The sequence below is a fragment of the Chelon labrosus genome (assembly GCF_963514085.1).
Source record: "Chelon labrosus genome assembly, chromosome: 11".
Lineage (NCBI taxonomy): Eukaryota > Metazoa > Chordata > Actinopteri > Mugiliformes > Mugilidae > Chelon > Chelon labrosus.
The window spans coordinates 25,793,302-25,811,583 of NC_140344.1; the positions used below are offsets into that span (position 1 = coordinate 25,793,302).

The window sequence follows — 18,282 nt, forward strand, 5'->3', positions numbered from 1 at the left end:
AACACCACACTATTGTTCTGCAGTTTATATATACACATACATACGTTATATACACATAAAAGGATATTGCAACTAAAAGGTTTTTCAACTTAAAAAACAAAAACGAAAATGAATTATTTGGATTTTCAGGGTTTTCTGAGAGCTTCCCTGTCAGCGTTGTCGCTTCTCATCGGTTAAAGGTCGGCATCAGAGAGATTCAGACACATTGATTTGGCTCAACAGTTGCTGACAGATTTAAAGATGTGTAAAAACTTTGATTCGTTTCATTTAGCTGAGTAGCCCTGAGGCTTTAGTGGCGCTAGACTGAATTAAGGACAAGCTGAAGACATTAGCTAATCATTTTATCGTAAAAAAGCTGTTTGTGCCTCAGAGATTAAAACCCTGCAATACAACATGTTTATCTTCAACAACATTTACCGTGATAAGTTTATCTAATAACGTGTTACGTAGGTGTCTTTTTATTATCTACTGTATAATCGTCCTTCCTTCCGCCGTCTTTCTGTCTGCAGGCGGTACATTTTGTTTGTCCGGTGCGAAGCTCTCACACTCAGAGCCTTTCTGTCCTCAACCCCACAAACGAGCGTTGCAGCATCAGACCGGTCATCGAGGGCCAGCAGTGGAGCGCTGCCCTCTTCGTTACCCTTGAACCAAACCAGAACAAGATGTATGAGATCACTTATCGACCACTGACCATGACTGCTGATGGAAAGAAACACCTGGTAAAGGAGCAGAAACATTCAAACAATTATTTATTCCTCATCACTTCTGTATATAAAAAGTATTACAGATACTTAATATTTGTACCTCTTACTTCCCCAGGGATCAGTCTTCCTCTCCTTCCCTGATGGGACAGGCATGCTGTACTCCCTGCTGGGAACCGCTGATCCTCCCAAGGCAGAGGACGCCATAGTTCGCGACCTGCCAGCCAAAACTCACCACTCCGAGCTGCTCCCTGTGCACAACTGGCTCTCTAGGCAACAGCGGTAAAACGCACAAAATGTCGTTCCATTATATAGCCAGTGTGACATGTGATGATGTTTTTATCCCTGCAGGAATCTGTGAACCACTTCCTGGTAGCTTTACCTTTGCTGATGTACACATCCAGCAGTTAAAGTGCACCGTTAGCGTTTATTTGTGTTTCTGGCAACCCACTGAATGAAAATCCAATATTCACTCATTTCTTTTTGGTTTAGTTGTATTATCTGCCAACTCCTGAGGACAAATACTTCACCGATTAATTGCTAACTGCGTCTGTCTGCAGTCCAACTCGGAACTAATTCGAAAATGGGCAAAGACATGGAGCTCGGTACAGCTTAGAGGTGGCGTCTGAGACAGCACCCACCTGTTACTCAAAGCAGCTCCGGCCTTAACTGTAAATGTATATTTCTAAACCTCGATATAATGTAAATGATCGGGTCAGCAAAGTAGCAAAGGAGACCGAAAACATTTTTGTACCAGGTTGTAAACATGAATATTTCTGCTATAAATTCGGACATTTTAACATGATGGTCTATGGGGTTCGAGTCACTTCAGAAGCCAGCCCCCAAGTGGACATTTAAGGATTTAAGGAAATGCAGTTTTTGAGAGTTAACTCTTGGCTCCACAGTTCATCCCTGGAGGCAGCTGCTTGGCTGAGATTCTCTATTAACCTCATTAAAACCAAGGATACCTGCAGAACCCAGTGATAAATATATACACAACCTCTACCACATCTATCACTATTAGTTTAGCAGAAGTAATCCTGCTGTCCCAACATGGTGCAGTCTAGTTCCTGGTGAATTATGTGATATAACAGAGTCATAAGTGTTTCTGTTCACTCAGGTTCCGCGTGCTCATCGAGACAATGAAGCCGGAAAAACCAGATGCTACAGTTTCCCTCAGTGGTCTCGAATACATCGATGTCCCCGCTCTCTCCAAGAGGGACTACAAGATGTCTTTCTTTACATACAGAGAGGGGCAGTATAACACTAAGGTTTGCTCACGCACTTTTCTGAGACTGTATATGGACTGTGTACATTTCTGAGCCCTGTCGTCACGTCACCCTTCAACCCTTTACCCCAGGTGACGTTCCGTAATGAGGTGACAGGTGAGTACTTGTTCTACCTCATTACGTTCAGAGCCACATCTCCAGGAGTCCTATCCACCATCGAGTTGGAGACTGCTGTCCGCCGCATGGTCTCGGGCACTATAGAAGTGGAGAACCCCCTGACCACATTGACCTGCCTCACCACTGAGTGTAAATGCCCGGAAATCAGTGCCCCGCCTCAGCACACTGTGCCAGGACAATCCAAGGTGAGTGAACTCCGGTCTTCTATCACATTAAACCGCTCTGTGTCCACAGACAGACTCAAACGGACAGTGTTTCTTTTGTGTGTGTGGCTTCTCTGCAGGGTGTTATGAGCTTCGAGTACCAGCCCCTGCGAGCAGGCGAGTCTACAGCACGGCTGACGCTGTTCAGTAACGATCTGGGCTACTTCCACTACGACCTTCTGCTCAGAGCTCTGCCCCCACCGCCGGAGAAAACCGTCTGCTTCAACGCTTCGCTGGGCAGCAGCCACACCGTCCTTGTTAGGTTCACCAACTACTCCCGCTACAAAACTGAATACTCCTGTAAGGTAAGAAAATATAATTTACTGTAGGCGCCTGTGCATTATATCCATGGGCACTGTCACCATTCATCACAGAAATCATTTCCGGTATCTTTATAACTTATAAATGCATCTATAAATGGAGAATATGCTTCTAATTTAGTTTCCTCATCGTTCACTCTCGTGAAACATAAAACCCTCTGATATCAGTTTAACTGCAGATGTTCAGGAGGCAGCTAACGAACTTATGAGCAAGATTATTCGGTTTACTTTAAATGATTGTTTTCAGTCGTGAAGAATTCTTGTATGAACTACAAGTTGCTGTCGGATGTCGACGTTTGGTTTCTTTAACAGGATGTCTTTTAATTTGGAGAGAAAGTGAAAGTAATGAAAAGTTCGAGCCCACCAGCAACAGCACATGTGTGAACTATTCATCCACAAAGCAAAAAACAATAAGTAACCAGAGTGATTTCCGTGCCGTCACATGATGCCCTGACATTATCTCTCTCCTGCAGATTGATTGCCCAGACTTCACCGTGGACAGGAGTGTCAGTGCCTCTCCGGGTTTCCAGGCGGGGTCAGAGGTCAGCGTGGAGGTGTGCTTCGAGCCCCATCAGCTGGGGCAGGTCAGAGGCCAGCTCAGCCTGTCCTCTGGAATTGGCGGCGAATACATCTTTCCTTTACACGGGGTCAGCCTCCCCCCGAAAGCTCAGGGCCCGTTCAGCATCAAGGCCGGTCGCAACATCACTATCCCCTTCAAGAACGTGTTCCCGCAAACCACTGCTTTCTCTTTCCAGGTAAACATCCTGCAGAACCAGATAAAGGAGTGGAACAAGTGTTAGAGTATGTTGGGGGAGAATAACGACATTGTAATCCACAACACTAAACAGACTGGTCATCCATTTAAAAAGAGAAAGAATTAGAAAATGTTCAAGTATGCACAGTTGGTGCACTGCCAGCTAGCGTGAGGCAAGCTGATTTAAATTTAGCCTAGAACACTTTGAGTGGTGCATTCTGGCTTTTATATTCTTATGTATATATATATATATAACATATATAAAATGCTCAAAGTCATTTGCTTCACTTCACATTATATATGTTATTAATGTGAGCCTTATTTATACTGCTCCTAGGTTGACAACCCCAGCTTTACCGTCAAAGGTGTTGAAAGCATCCTCTCCAAGAAGAGCCAGAACATCTTGGTGTCTTTTGAAACTCCTCCAGGAGGCTCTCCTGGGCCGTGGTTTGGCAAGTTGACCATCTCTAGCCAGCGATCCGAGGGCCAGAGCAAGCCCTCCTCATGGATTTATTACCTGAAGGGCTACCGCCCTGAGTCATCTTAGAGACACATATAGAAAAGGACAACACACACACACACACTCCAAGATAAGTTCTCACAGGCATGAATTTAAGTTAAAACCTCTACTACATGACTTTATTTTAATTAGTTGCATGTGTTGACAGATTATTTATTTCCAATGTGAATGCCAAAAATACAGGCCAGGATAGCCTCGTGTTTATTTCTGTGCTTTAAATATCTAATACCTGTCACCAATGTGTTTTTTGAAATATTTAATAATTAACTGAATAAACCCTTCAAATGATAATAAAAAAAATGTCATTGCACACTCATTTCCACATGGGGGCAATCATGTCAAGTGATTTGACCCAGTCTAGTGCTCCGGCGATGGGGCAAGATGCATAATTCACCTGACTTCACTGCCTTCCGGCCGTCCCGACAACCCGTGTGTTAAAGTGTCAACTTTCCACCAGGAGTTAATTTGTCCAAACCACCCTGTGCGCTGTTAGACACACTGCACATTGCAGGAAAGACTAGGTACCCGGCGGAAAGGGCAGAGCTGAGGGAGTCGCTCATTACCAAAGGTTAGATCTGTCACATCACACACACACACACACAAACACACCCATACACACGAACCTCTAATGAGCAGCTGGAGTGACAGTCTGAGAGACACTCCTTTGACTCTGTGAGAAAAGTCCTCTGATCCTCCCTTTGGGACGCAGCAAACCACACAAGCCCGGTGGCTCACGCCTCCTGCTGTGGCTGTTTGAAGGAAGGTGAGGAAAATGCAGAATTGTCTCTGTTCACATTAGAAAGCAGAGTGGATGTAATCCCTTGTTTAACAAGTCAGCTTGCTTTTGGAAGAAGACTGGTGTTACTTCATCCCACGTAGGTTTATATTAGTACATGAATGGATTCTATATGAGTTTAAATAACAACAAATCCTATAAAGAGTACACTAACTCAAGACAACACATTCCAGTACATGTAAATATAAGATGATTGTATTGTAATGATACTATATAAGATATAAATTATTCTAGTGTGAGTGTAAGTGTGATTAAGTCTCTGTAAGTCTCCAAACTTTAAAAAAAAATATTAGTCCCTGTCAGAAGATGTGACCAATTTCCCTTTGAAAACTGGAAAACTTGATAATATCTGGGCTGGATGTGTAGGATGGGTGGGTGTGTTTTGGGGTGGATGCTGTGATGTAAGAGGGGAGGTGGGGGCCTCTCTCTCTCTCTCTCTCCCCCATAGAGCGCAGCATGAGCGCTCCGCAGCAAAAGGATGTGTGAGCAGGCAGCGCGCTACTGTAGGGACGGAGTCCACAAACTGCTCAACAAAGAACAAGCCAAACTTCGAGCCCAAGAAAGCCGCGAGCAGCCGAAACCCGTAGCCGGTCAGGACAGCGAGCCCGCGACGGCAGCGCAGTCCGGAAACAGCGGCGCCCAGCCCGGTGGAATCGACGGGCTCGTCCGCTGGATCGTCACCAAAATGAGCGACAACAAGAACATCTCCAGCCGGGAGTACGCCTCCAGCAAGGAGGAGGTGGCCGTGGCTCAGGAGCAGTTCTTCGCGCCGGAACCGCGGAGAGGCATCTCCGTTATCCTGGATGTGAGTATGGAGAGAGGCACCAGTCAGCCTGGCAGGTGGGGCGGGTGGGTGTGCGGGATGAAGACGTCCAGTGAGCAGTGCGCACGGACCGGTGCAGTGCGCACTTACGCACAGAGGCAAATAACTGGTGAAGCTGGCAGCTGGAGGTTTGCAGAGTAGGCAGCGAATTTCCTGAGTTAACTGACACTTTAGTTAAACACCTGTGTGTGTGTGTCCGGTGCTTGGACTCTCATTCTGCATGTCCACCGTTCTCCTTGCTCATCCAAATATTCAGCGTATACTTTCACGGCATCTTATTGTCCACTATTCCCTCGGCTCCGCGTGTAAACTTCCCCACCGTATCAGTAAAACAGAAACAGATGTTTTTTTCATTTTTTTTTTCATTTTTCAGTCAGTCCAAATAAAGTCCGACGCACAGTGGATAAACTAGAGCCAGTTTTATCACAGCTCTTTAATTATTAATGAAAATGTCTTACTACCGTATCGTTATCGATCCCTGCGTTAGAGCCACAGACGAGTCTTTCCTATCCAAGCGCAATGGAGGTTTTATCATGCACACAGCCTTCCTGCACACTGGATTAGCACTTAGGCAGCTCACTGTTGATTTAGGTCAGCTCATCAATACTTTTTTTTTTTTTTTTAATCATGGAAGGAACCAGATGTTTCCCCTGGAGATCTGCTGTTGCAGCTTCAATTGGGGTAGAAACAAAAAAAAAAAAAAAAAAAAAGAGAAAGTAGTTCACGGACTGCAGACCCCGAGCAAAATCTAAAAAGATTGATAGGTTGATAAAGAAGGGGTTCCATTAAAAATAATAATTATGATCAAGACCAGAGGGCCAATACATCCTAGTACCCTAGTAAACTAATTCTTTCTGTGTGGCGGTGTAGAGGGTGTGTAGCCTAATTTCCTTCACCTCATTGAACAGGAGACAGTCCACTCAGGCAGAGGCTATGATAATGTTGCATTTCAGTAAAAGAAAAACCTCTCCGCCTGAACTGTTTGCGTCTTAGATGTTTGATCAGAGGAGGAGAGATTGCTTTTCTGGTGCACGGCACTAAGCTGTCTGCTATATTCACACTGATGAAAAGTGCAAGCCGTGCCTTCCGACACCAGCCGTGAAGTCATTCTGGCATTTTCTCTCCAACGCCTTGTTCTTTCAAATGTTAATAATTTCACCATTTCCCAATATTATTGGCCCCTGGCGTTATTATCATGACGAGGAAGTCTACTCCAAAGGGGTTGGAGTGATTGCCGTGTGTGTGCTTGTGCCCTAAGGCTGTGTTTTCCTCATTAGACCCTCCGCCTGCTTTCTTTTCTCCTCGTTCACTGTTCCTGTCTTCTCCTTCATCTTAACCCAGATGCACCTTGCTCGCTGTTCTTTAAACTCCTTTCATCCTTTGTCCACTCCCCCTCCTTCCCTTCCCTCCTCTCTTCATTTCCTCCATATCCTTCTCCACTCTCCCCAGAAACAACCTTAATAAGGTTAAGAGATGGATGCAGCACTCTCCCTCCCTCTGTCTCTGTCTTCTGTCTCCAGTTTGTTGAATCTTTTCTCTCTTCTGCTGTCTCTCATTTTCTTCTCACTCTGTGTTTCTGTTACAACTCCTTACAGAAACACACACACACACACACACACACCGCCTCTTCACAGCAACACTTTCCCTCCTCTTCAAGCTTGTCTATCTCCAGCAGCTCCAGAGCCGGCTCTTTTCTGCGGAGTTGAGTGCACCCCAGGGTGCAGCCGGAAAGCAGAACAATGCAGAACAGCTTGTCATTTGGAACGCAGCTCGTCTCAGCAGTTAATGATTTTCACTTTGGCCTGTTCAGATGGCTGCAGTCACCGCGTGAATGCACCACTTATTTATAGTTTTACAAGCCATAAGCTTGTGGTGCAAGAATCTCTGGATCGGTGTATGCACTTGTGTCGCACAAAAACATGCAAAATGCAATAATTAATGTGAAACTCTGGTTGTGTAAATCAGTATCCTGAGATTTCTGACTATTCTGAGATAGACTTTCCTCTATTAAATGTCGGAATAAATGAATCCCCAGTTGAATTATTATTAACTTCTCATACGACAAGTATAAAGTATATAATTCCTCACAATTCAGGACCTGGAAACGTAGAATGTCGAGCAGTATGGGTTGGAAAAGGAACAAATCAATTAATAAATCAGACATTTTTGCTGATTCATTTTCTGTCAATCAACAAGTTTTGTTTGAAAATATCAACGTTGAGAGTCAAAAGAATCTGAAAAATTAGACATTTTAGAGAGTAAATACTTTTGGCATTCACATTAGCCGTTAATGAGTGGATTTATTTTACTAACCTTGCAACGATTTTTCAGTAAGAGCACAGAAAGCTCTCCTGCAGGTTTGTTAATTATAATGGGAACGAATATGAATTTCACTCCCTTTGCAAAGTGCACTTCTACACTGTAATCCACTTCTCTTTCATCTGTTTGTTCCAATAATGTCTAAAAATGCTGCTTCTGTTGCTCACAACTTCAATGTGTCATCCTGTCTTCTCATTTCATCCTTTGCATCCCCCTCACCGTGTCTTTCTCTGCATCTTCCACATTATCGTCATGCTGTTTACTGGCTCTCGTCTCCTCCCTCTGCAGGAACAATTCATATCACACTCTGAAACACTGATGAAAGTACCAGACCTGACACTTTCAGTCCCTTTGGGAGTGAACCTCTCACTGAAGCTATAAATGAGCTCAATGTGATGCACACGCACACAGGGAGGAAGCATCAATCGGCTGTAGATCAGTGATTCTGTACCTTGTGTGTGTGTTTTATCCTCTTATACACTTATAAACTTTAAAACACGGAATGGTAAGCTTCATCACTGGTTTCTCCACCTTCTGCATTTTGTTTTTACTGCAAACCTCTTTTCTAATTAAAACATCAGCATCTTTCGAGTGTTTAACCACCTGTTACCTCAGCTGTAAATTAACTGTGGAGCTCACGGTATCCATTGGCAACCCCATTTGCTACTGCATTAGCTTTAATATAGCAGATTAAATATTGGTATTGGTAGCTTTTGATGGATATACTAATGTACTAGACTAAACATATAAACCGAATTTAGGGGTATGTTAATGGATCATACAATATGACAACTAAACTGGCACATTAATTACAATTTAAGGTTTTGACAAAAGTTTTGCAGGAAAAATGACCTCATACCACAAATATACCCTTGAGGTATTGCTTGGGAGCCCCAAAAATTGCATCTGTTATAAGCTAACAAATGTTATCGTAAGCAAATAAACTGCAAATCAATGTCACTGTTTTATATGAGGAGATTATCACTCCCTTTATCACTCAGTATTATTAAACACATCAAAATCTTTAAATTATTCATCTCAGATCAAGAAAGCATCAGTCCTGGTTGCAAATATCAGCTGTGGTGTTCCTCAGGGTTCAATACTGGGTCCCCTACTCTTTTGAGTTTAAAAGCCTCCACTCAGCACTCCAGTGTAGAAATACGATGTCTTGTTATACAGATGACACACAGCTGTATTTACACGCCAGAGCTACTCTTGATTAATAAAATATTTGCTAAAAAAAAAGTAACATTTTAAATTAATTTAACTGGCTTTACAGTTACTAAACAGCAACTTTGAACTGAGGATATCCTGCAGACACCTTCACTGACAATAATAACCACATTGTCTTCTTTGTGTTCACAGATATTCAGAAGAGCTGACAAAGATGGTGAGTGAAACGATTTGTTATCTTAATTATGATCTTATCTACCTGCAGACATGAAAACATTTATTGTATTTCTCGAACGCTATCTATTACAAAACATTCGTAGATATATTATATTATCTAGCAGCATGTTTTCACGGGATTACGTTGCCGTTGAGCTTAGAGCAGAGGTCTTCAACAGGGGGTCCGCGACCCCTAGGGGGTCCTCGGAGGTACTGCAGGGGGGTCGCGAAAGCTTTGGTGGATTAGACATTTTTTTTTTAAATTCCCCCTGCAATTTTTTCCACAAATTTAAATGTCTTTAAATACACATATACATAACTAGGGGGTCCCTGCTCCATGTCTCTATCAGTTTGGGGGTCCTTGGCCTGGAAAACGTTGAAGACCCCTGGCTTAGAGGATTCTTAGTGCAGTATTGATAAACTCAGACTGACTACGTCCATCCAAGAGGACTTTTTTGTTTGTTTTATAGATGACATTACATGTATGATATACCAGATGTGACTGAAAGTATCTCAAAACAGTTAATCTTTGTTTGTTCACACAAGTAAAACACACAATGCAAATCAGACAATGCCCTTTCTTTTTACGTCTTTTTTTTTTAAACTGCATTGACAAACACAGACTAAAAGACTTTTACAAGCTTTCTCAACACTGAACATGAGAAGAAATGCATTATTAAACATTTTCTCATATAGTTCTGCACTCTAATGAAAACTCTATGTATCACTATGTGTTTGATGGCCCAGGTATAGTGCACCCCTACTTGGTAAATGGTACTCTTTGGTACTCTATTCGTTCACACACCAATGCCAAGCTCAGCGTCTTGCTCTAGGACACTTTGATCCTCACTACACTTTCATGTACTGGGGACCAAACCGGTAACTCTCTGGTTCGGGAACAACCCGCTCTACCCACTGTGTCACAGCTGCTCCCTGTGCATGTGCTTTTGAACTTTCGAACACAGTTAGAAAGCCTTAGCTATAAAATAATACCTTTGGAGGACTGTACATCCTTGGCAGCAGAGGTATGTATAGAATGACTGTTTTCTAGCTCAGTGTTGTTCCTGAATTATTCGTATTTTTCAATACAGATGTCAGATTTATAGTCTCTGAAACCTTTTGTACACCAGTAGAACGGTAAACCCCGTCTGTCTGAGCTGCTGCTGCAGTTCACTGTATTTTTAGCGTGGTGGGACATTAAAGTGTTTTTAGAGGGGGAAGTTTGTATTGCCGTGTAGCTGTGCCAGTGAGCAGTTTGTTTATCACCCTCTGGCATCAGAAGTACTGCTATTTTCACTTTCTCCTCATCTCCAGTCTTCTCCTCCCGCATCTTCCCTCATCCTCTCCCTCCTGGCCCGTTTTATCCTATCATTGCGTTGTTGACAAAAGACTTTAACTAATGAGGAAACAGCATAAAAGGCTTTGCTTTCATAGCAGCCAGATGGTCATTTGCTCTTCCAGCATGTGTGTGTGTGTGTGTGTTTGGAGGAGAATCTGATTACTCCTCAGCACAGCTATAGTCCCCAAATTTATTTCTGTAGGAAAGATCTCTGTTTGCTCTAATGTGCACTACTGTGATGGTTTATTCGCTCATTGCTTAGTCATCAGTCTGAGCTGACAGGCGCCGCCGAAGCTGTAGACCGGCGAACATAAACAGTTTTTACAGATGATTTAACTGCCATTGCTGCTGATGACATTCTTATCTTGCCTGGGGTTAGGAAGGATTGTTCTTTTACTACAGACTGTTGCATCAGCTGTCGGCATTTCCAAAAGCTTGCGCCACCTAATTACCAACTGCTCTGATACAGAACGTCAGTTAGGACACATTAACATTTTCATTTCGGGCTGATTTCATCCCGAGCGCGGACAGGTCCTATCAGCAGCTCGTTCTCCTTCACAAACAAGCTCTTGAATTACGTGCGGCGCTCTGATAGCGGCCTCTCTTGGGGTGTTTGAACAACTTCACTGCGGCTGGAAACACACACCTGCAAAGTGTCTGTAAAGAGGCAGCTATGAGTGTGTGCTTTTATTTATTTATTTTTTTTGATGAGCTTTCTGCAGCGCCGCTGAAAACAGAGTCATAGAGGAGCGGTGGTTATTATGGAGAACGTGGTTATTTGATGTATTGAACGCAGGCTGGCGAGAAAGAACCAGTGAGCATAAGCTGAAGAAGAGCTATTTTTACCCTCCTCCTCCTCCTTCTCTCTCCTGGGAGAGGACCGGGGAACTGTTTTAATGAGTGAGCGAGGGAGAGAGAGAGAGAGAGAAAGAGAGAGAGAGAAGGGAGATGCTAACAGGGAGAGGAGAGAATTGTTGAAAAGGAAAGAAGGTGCAGGGAGGGAGAGACTGACAGAACGAGAGGCAAGCGGTGGCAGAAGTAGTTTAAAAGAGAGAGGAGGCCAGGAGCAGAGGAAGAGCGGAGAGAGAAGAGGAAGAGGAGCGAGGGAATAAGAGAGGGTGTCATACACTATATTACCAAAAGTATTCGCTCACCCATTCAAATGATCAGAATCAGGTGTTCTAATCACTTGGCCTGGCCCCAGGTGTATAAATTCAAGCACTCAGGCATGCAGACTGTGAAACAAGACATTTGTGAAAGAATGGGCCGCTCTCAGGAGCTCAGTGAATTCCAGCGTGGAACTGTCATAGGATGCCACTTGTGCAACAAATCCAGTCGTGAAATTTCCTCGCTCCTAAATATTCCACAGTCAACTGTCAGCTCTATTATAACAAAATGGAAGCGTTTGGGAAAAACAGCAACTCAGCCACGAAGTGGTAGGCCACGTAAAGTGACGGAGAGGGGTCAGCGGATGCTGAAGCGCATAGTGCAAAGAGGTCGCCGACTTTCTGCACAGTCAATTGCTACAGAGCTACAAACTTCATGTGACCTTCAGATTAGCCCAAGTACAGTACGCAGAGAGCTTCATGGAATGGGTTTCCATGGCCGAGCAGCTGCAGCCAAGCCACACATCACCAAGTGCAATGCAAGGCGTCGGATGCAATGGTGTAAAGCACGCCGCCACTGGCCTCTAGAGCAGTGGAGACGCGTTCTCTGGAGTGATGAATCACGCTTTACCATCTGGCAATCTGATGGACGAGTCTGGGTTTGGAGGTTGCCAGGAGAACGGTACATTTCAGATTGCATTGTGCCAACTGTGAAATTTGGTGGAGGAGGAATTATGGTATGGGGTTGTTTTTCAGGAGCTGGGCTTGGCCCCTTAGTTCCAGTGAAAGGAACATTGAATGCTTCAGGATACCAAAACATTTTGGACAATTCCATGCTCCCAACCTTGTGGGAACAGTTTGGAGCGGGCCCCTTCCTCTTCCAACATGACTGTGCACCAGTGCACAAAGCAAGGTCCATAAAGACGTGGATGACAGAGTCTGGTGTGGATGAACTTGACTGGCCTGCACAGAGTCCTGACCTGAACCCGATAGAACACCTTTGGGATGAATTAGAGCGGAGACTGAGAGCCAGGCCTTCTCGACCAACATCAGTGTGTGACCTCACCAATGCGCTTTTGGAAGAATGGTCAAAAATTCCTATAAACACTCTCCTCAACCTTGTGGACAGTCTTCCCAGAAGAGTTGAAGCTGTAATAGCTGCAAAAGGTGGACCGACATCATATTGAATTCTATGAGTTAGGAATGGGATGGCACTTCAGTTCATAGAATGAGTAAAGGCAGGTGAGCGAATACTTTTGGTAATATAGTGTATATCTGACAACGGGGCAGTAATTAAGGTTTAATTGGCCACGTTCTGTCTTTACATTCATAGTGTAAAAATCAAGGCCGGCCTTCCTGCCCCCGAGCTGCTGAAACAGCAAGTCAGGGACTATATATGTGTGTGCTTTCCGCCGCAAAAACAAGAAGCAGCACGCGCCCTCGAGCTCATATTAGTGAGTAACATAGGCATAAGTGCATCAGTCTGCGCACACAAAGTGATTGTTTGTAATTATCTCGGCTGACGCACAGACATTGTTATCCAGCTGGTGGAGTGCTTCAGGAGCCGATAAGTGTCTGAAATAGTTGCATCATTTGATAGCACTTCGTTCACTGTTTGCACCTCTAATATGCCACAGTCCATCAGGCCGCTGCAGTTTGAGAATACATCGTCAATGAAAGCAAGTGAAAATGTTATGAAACGGGAACATGGCCCGTGTTTAAGTTGTGTTTGCATTGCAGTTGCGCTTCAGAAAAAGAAACTCGTTCAATCCTCAGGTTAATTCTTGTTATTTTTATCTGTAACGCCAATACAAACCCAACATTTTTGTCTTTCATGACCAGCCTTCAACCTACTTCTACTGTCTCTAAACCAAAAAGTTGTACTTGAACACTGAGAAGTAAATAACATTGACCATCTTGTGACAATACAGTGTTCTGCTGGGAAACTTCTGGACCTGCCATTCATTGGTGTGGATGTTACTTAGACATGTAGCACCCACCTAGACCAGACCAGACACCCCCACCCCATAGCAATGACACTCCTTGATGGCAGCAGCCATCCCCAGCAGGATGCAGCCTGACACAGACACACACACAAAAACACTTTAGGAACAACTGAAAAAAAAACATGAAGAACAGCACAAGGTGTTGACCTGGCCTCCAAATTCACTAGATCCCAAACTGATCAAGTATCTGTGGGACGATCCACAGAGGCCCCTCCCCTCAAAGACCCCCCACTAACAACATTGTGTTGCCAGACACCACAGAACAAGCTCTCTGGTTACAGCAACAGTATGCAGCCTTCTTTAATGTGGGACTTTCCAAATTGTGACATATCAAAAGCAATATACTTTTGTTCATTTAACAGATTTTTTTATTTATTTTTTTACATTCTGCAAACCTTTACCAAAGCTTCCACTGAAAGGCTCTGCACACCCACGCAGGTGTTTCTAGTTATTGTGACTAATTAGACCTCAGCTTAAGTTGTGCATAATAATGGAGGGGATTATGTGAGAACGCTGTGAGGGCTTTTATTACAGAAAACATTTTAGTGTGTCGCAGAATAATAAGCACAGGTGTAAATAATGAATTCAGTGACGACTGAATTCCATTTAATTCCCTGCCCGGCAGCGGTGTTCTCAGGCGCCAGTGTCTGGGCCAAAAGAAGTTGCACTTGGACACACCGCAAAGACTACAGCCAAGCCAGGAGAGCTGGCGCATTGGAAATGACTCTTCATACCAGCAGGTGGCAGTAGTCCGTTTTCATTACTATTAGCTGGGAGGCCATGAAGCTAAGAAGAAAAGAAACTGTCTTATAGAACTCCACACAGAAGGTCCCAGTCGGCAGATGAATTCAAACCTAGAACCTTCTTGCTGTGAGACTCTAGATGATCATGTTTTTGTGAAAATATTTTAAATGTTCAGATTAGCTGTAGATGAAAAACAATAAGAGCCCACTGTGCGGCCTTTAAACATTTGGCTTATGGCTTAATTTCATTTCTCCACACGAGCAAAGATCCGACAAGCACTTTTAGCGTTTGGTTGATTTTTTTTAAAGTCAACTAGTATGTGATGAAAGATGACCTGCAACAATGAAATCTATATTCTTGATCTAAGTACATATGCTGAGAACAGACAGCTCATGTGCTACGTACTGTGAGCTGCAGATATGTATAGTCTGTATAAAAACAGGCAGCACCTCAGCACCATCAGTAGCATTTAACAGTACTCCACAGTGTGTTGGAAAATGGGATAGTGTAGCTTAAGGTCTGATGTGCAGCCTCCTTCTCTCTGTTACCCCAGGACGTTTGGTGAAGTTGTTAACTCACTGCTGTCCAGAGGATTTGGTCCGTTCCTCTGCTAGCGTTAGCGGACACCTTTTCAGATGCATTGCACTTGTACTTTTGTTGTATTTCAGGACTGATATATCACGGTAGTATGGGCTTCATCTTCAGTGTATTTCCACACACTAGATGAACCGCTGCTAGGTTGCTGCAATGACCCACTGGTCTCCTCACCCAGCATCTGGGTGGCGTCCATGTTGTTATTGTCACGTGATGATGCTTAAAAGCACAGCAGACCAGTCGACTCGTCTGTACAACCCCTTCAGGACACACTACCAAAACTAGGTCCACGGATTCTCACGGCCTGACACGGAAAATGGCAGAGCGTCCTTTTAGCGTGTCACGGCGCTTATAGCTAAGGTTGCCACTTATTTTGTGTACACGACTTCCCATGCCGAAACCACAACCTCACAACTTCCATTTGAAAGCCACCATTCGCCCACCAATCCAGAGAAACCTGGGCTTCACTGTCTTCTCTAAGGACACTTTAGACAGGAGGAGCTGGGGATTGAACCACCAACCCTGTGATTAGTAGACAACCAGGTGTACCACCGCCAAATGTCCGACGTAAAAGAGGGCCTATTTTCTATATAGTGCACTACATTTACTTCCCACCATTTTAATGAGCGTTTGAATGTGAAATTTATTCACAATACTGACCTAAAAAGTCCCAGTCACAGTGGAATTCATGGCTGTGGCACGTTCTACTTTCCAAGTGTCCAACGTTTCAATTGGCTGCTGCTCACTGTAAGTGAATATGTGTCACATCAGGAGGAATGAATGAATGAATGAATGAATGAAGGGCACAATTAGATAATGTCAGTGAAAACACCTGTGTAGGTGAAGCATGGGCGTGTCACCTGATTCACCTTTCATGATGTCAGGGTAGACAACCAGTGACAGGGACTTTGTATCCGCGCTCTCGTCTCTTGTCGGGTAAGCTGTTTTATTTCCTCGCGTCTCTCGCCTCGTGACTCATCAGCCATCTGCTAATTATCGTCACAGTGTTTGACATAAAGACGGCGAGCAGACGGAGTTTAGGGAGGCTTGTTTATCCAGGCTGTCAAGACCAGACACAATTACAATGTTACAGCTTTAAAGCAAACGGGGGAGGGCGCCGCAGCTTCTGCTCCGCGCGGCCAAACGAAGACGAGTTATGTTAATTAAAACGACTTCCACGTTTTATTATTTCGTTTGTTATTTTGTCTGGAGATTTGGTGTCTCGGCTGTTCACCCCACCTCCTCCTGTCAGCTCACCTGAGGAGGCGTCTTGTCGCGGCCGCGGCTCGTACTCGTGTTTGACTTCAGCCTTTGAATCAGGCAGGAAAGCTGCGGCGGACATGTTTTAATTTCTTAGTGGTGACTTTGTCAATCTGTAGGCTGTCTCAGCTTTCTCTTCCTTACTGAAATAACAATCTTTTATCCCATTGTATTTCATTTTTATCCCGCAAGATGCCATTAAAGGTTAAATGTGATAATTCTGCTTGAATCTTTCTGGAAATGCTGCTATCACAGCTCAAATTTGTCTGAATGCACGAGATTCAGCCTCGTTTTGGAAACCCGCAGCAGACCGACCTGAAATTTGAAACTTCTTAATGGTGGCTGTGTGAATTTGTAGACCATCCTACTTTTCTCTTCCTTATTTTAAACACTTTTTAATGATTCCTGCTCAGATGATCTCACATCGTTGTTAATTTTTACCCCATTTATTTTAAGGTTACCTCATTTTTATTTTGTGATCTGCCTCTACGCGGTTGGCCTTAGGCAGATGGGTGCCACCATATAAGCTGCTCAATGTTTCTTCCTGTTGAAAGGGAGTTTTTCCTTGCTACCGTCGCCTACATGCTTGCTCTGGGGGTTTCAGGCCGGGTTTTGTATTGATATTGACGCTTTATAGATAAAACTGAATTGATGGTATATGGTGGATATTAGTCATTTCACTCCCACCAAGCATTTTGGGAGCAAAGGTGAAAATTCTGCTTTATGTTTGTTCCATCCATCCATCCATTATCTATCACTGCTTATCCTTAGTGGCTCGGCCACAACTTGAAATGTATGAGCTTTGTAAACGTTGTCACACAAACTGCGAGTGTATATTGAAACTGATGCTCCACCGTCCTTTTAACCTGTTTACCAGCTCCTTTGTGATGTTCTTTATAAATATATCACACCTTTTCTTGTGCTTACGTAACCATCACTGTTGTTTGCGCACAGTCATATCCAACACACTGTACCGAGATGCCATTACTGCATTCATCAAATTTGGCTCTACTTTTTGCAGCAGTTAGTCATTGACACTTATGCATCCCTTGACTGTTTTCTCATTCCGCGCGCTTCAGGTTCAGTATTGTGTTCAGAGATGCTCTGCACGGTTGTTGCATAATTTATATTTCTTGCTTTTTTAAAAAATGTTTTTGAGGCACGCAGTGCTGTAGCTGTACTGTCTGTGAAGGTTTCTGTTATCTAGGTCATGGTATATATACTGTGTATATAGTTATATAAAAGGTTCAGACGGGCACCACCCACGGATGTTCCCTTTAAAAGCCTAAACTTCCCACCTGACATTTAGAATTGATGACTGGTGAAATGTCTTGAAGATGTCTTGTTTCATCGTTGTTGTTTGGCTAAGAATCTGCAGGAATATTAATCTCAGTTTAAACTCATAAGAACTGCTGACAGGCAAATTTCTGTATTTGCGGTGTTGGCTTTAAAGGGCGACACAGTGATGTAGCATTGAAGTTCTTGGTTCCAGTCCGTCTCCCTGTGCTTGTGTGGGTTCTCCCCATAGACTGTATAAAGATGGACGGAGGAACAGCTCCTCTAAAGTAGAGCCAAATCAAGTAGAGGTCCCCCTGGTGGCTGGCTGCAGTATAGGTCATAAGCTCCACCTCCTCCATGTTCGTGGGTGGGACTTGGACCAAACTAAAACACTAAAATACATGTCAAATAATTGATTTTCAAGGATGGTTTCTATCATTTTAGGTAGTTTATATAATGTTGATAAATGTTTAATTTTTTGGATAAGTTAAATTTAAGCTAATTATTTGACGCTATAAAAACAGGATTTGACATAATGGTGACTACCAGTTGCCATGCCAAGCGCTTCGGAAAATGGTCCCGTGGGACCATGAGAGTTGTAAAAAAATAAATAAATACAAGAACAGTGTACAATCCAACATTTCCTTGTAACTGGTGGAGGTAGAGCAGAGTATTAATTGAATGAAAACGCGAGTAAGTCTGGAGGAAGTGTGGTCGGGTCATC

General features: G+C 43.7%; 2 protein-coding genes across 2 annotated transcripts in view; both read left to right on the forward strand.

The window, feature by feature from the left end:
• Positions 1-4,175, forward strand: part of hydin (HYDIN axonemal central pair apparatus protein) — a gene marked incomplete at its 5' end in the record, with an annotated part of 75,245 nt that extends 71,070 nt beyond the window's left edge. Inside the window, 7 exons of the mRNA XM_084554863.1 lie at positions 510-719; positions 820-983; positions 1,822-1,972; positions 2,062-2,292; positions 2,391-2,615; positions 3,104-3,385; positions 3,722-4,175. Coding sequence (XP_084410989.1) covers positions 510-719; positions 820-983; positions 1,822-1,972; positions 2,062-2,292; positions 2,391-2,615; positions 3,104-3,385; positions 3,722-3,931 — 1,473 coding nt within the window. The 3' untranslated portion in view covers positions 3,932-4,175. The remainder of the gene's footprint in view (positions 1-509; positions 720-819; positions 984-1,821; positions 1,973-2,061; positions 2,293-2,390; positions 2,616-3,103; positions 3,386-3,721) is intronic.
• Positions 4,176-5,178: 1,003 nt separating this feature from the next.
• necab2 (N-terminal EF-hand calcium binding protein 2) overlaps positions 5,179-18,282 on the forward strand; it is a gene marked incomplete at its 5' end in the record, with an annotated part of 149,523 nt that continues 136,419 nt past the window's right edge. Inside the window, 2 exons of the mRNA XM_084555137.1 lie at positions 5,179-5,505; positions 9,208-9,232. Of these exons, the coding sequence (XP_084411263.1) occupies positions 5,179-5,505; positions 9,208-9,232 (352 nt within the window). The remainder of the gene's footprint in view (positions 5,506-9,207; positions 9,233-18,282) is intronic.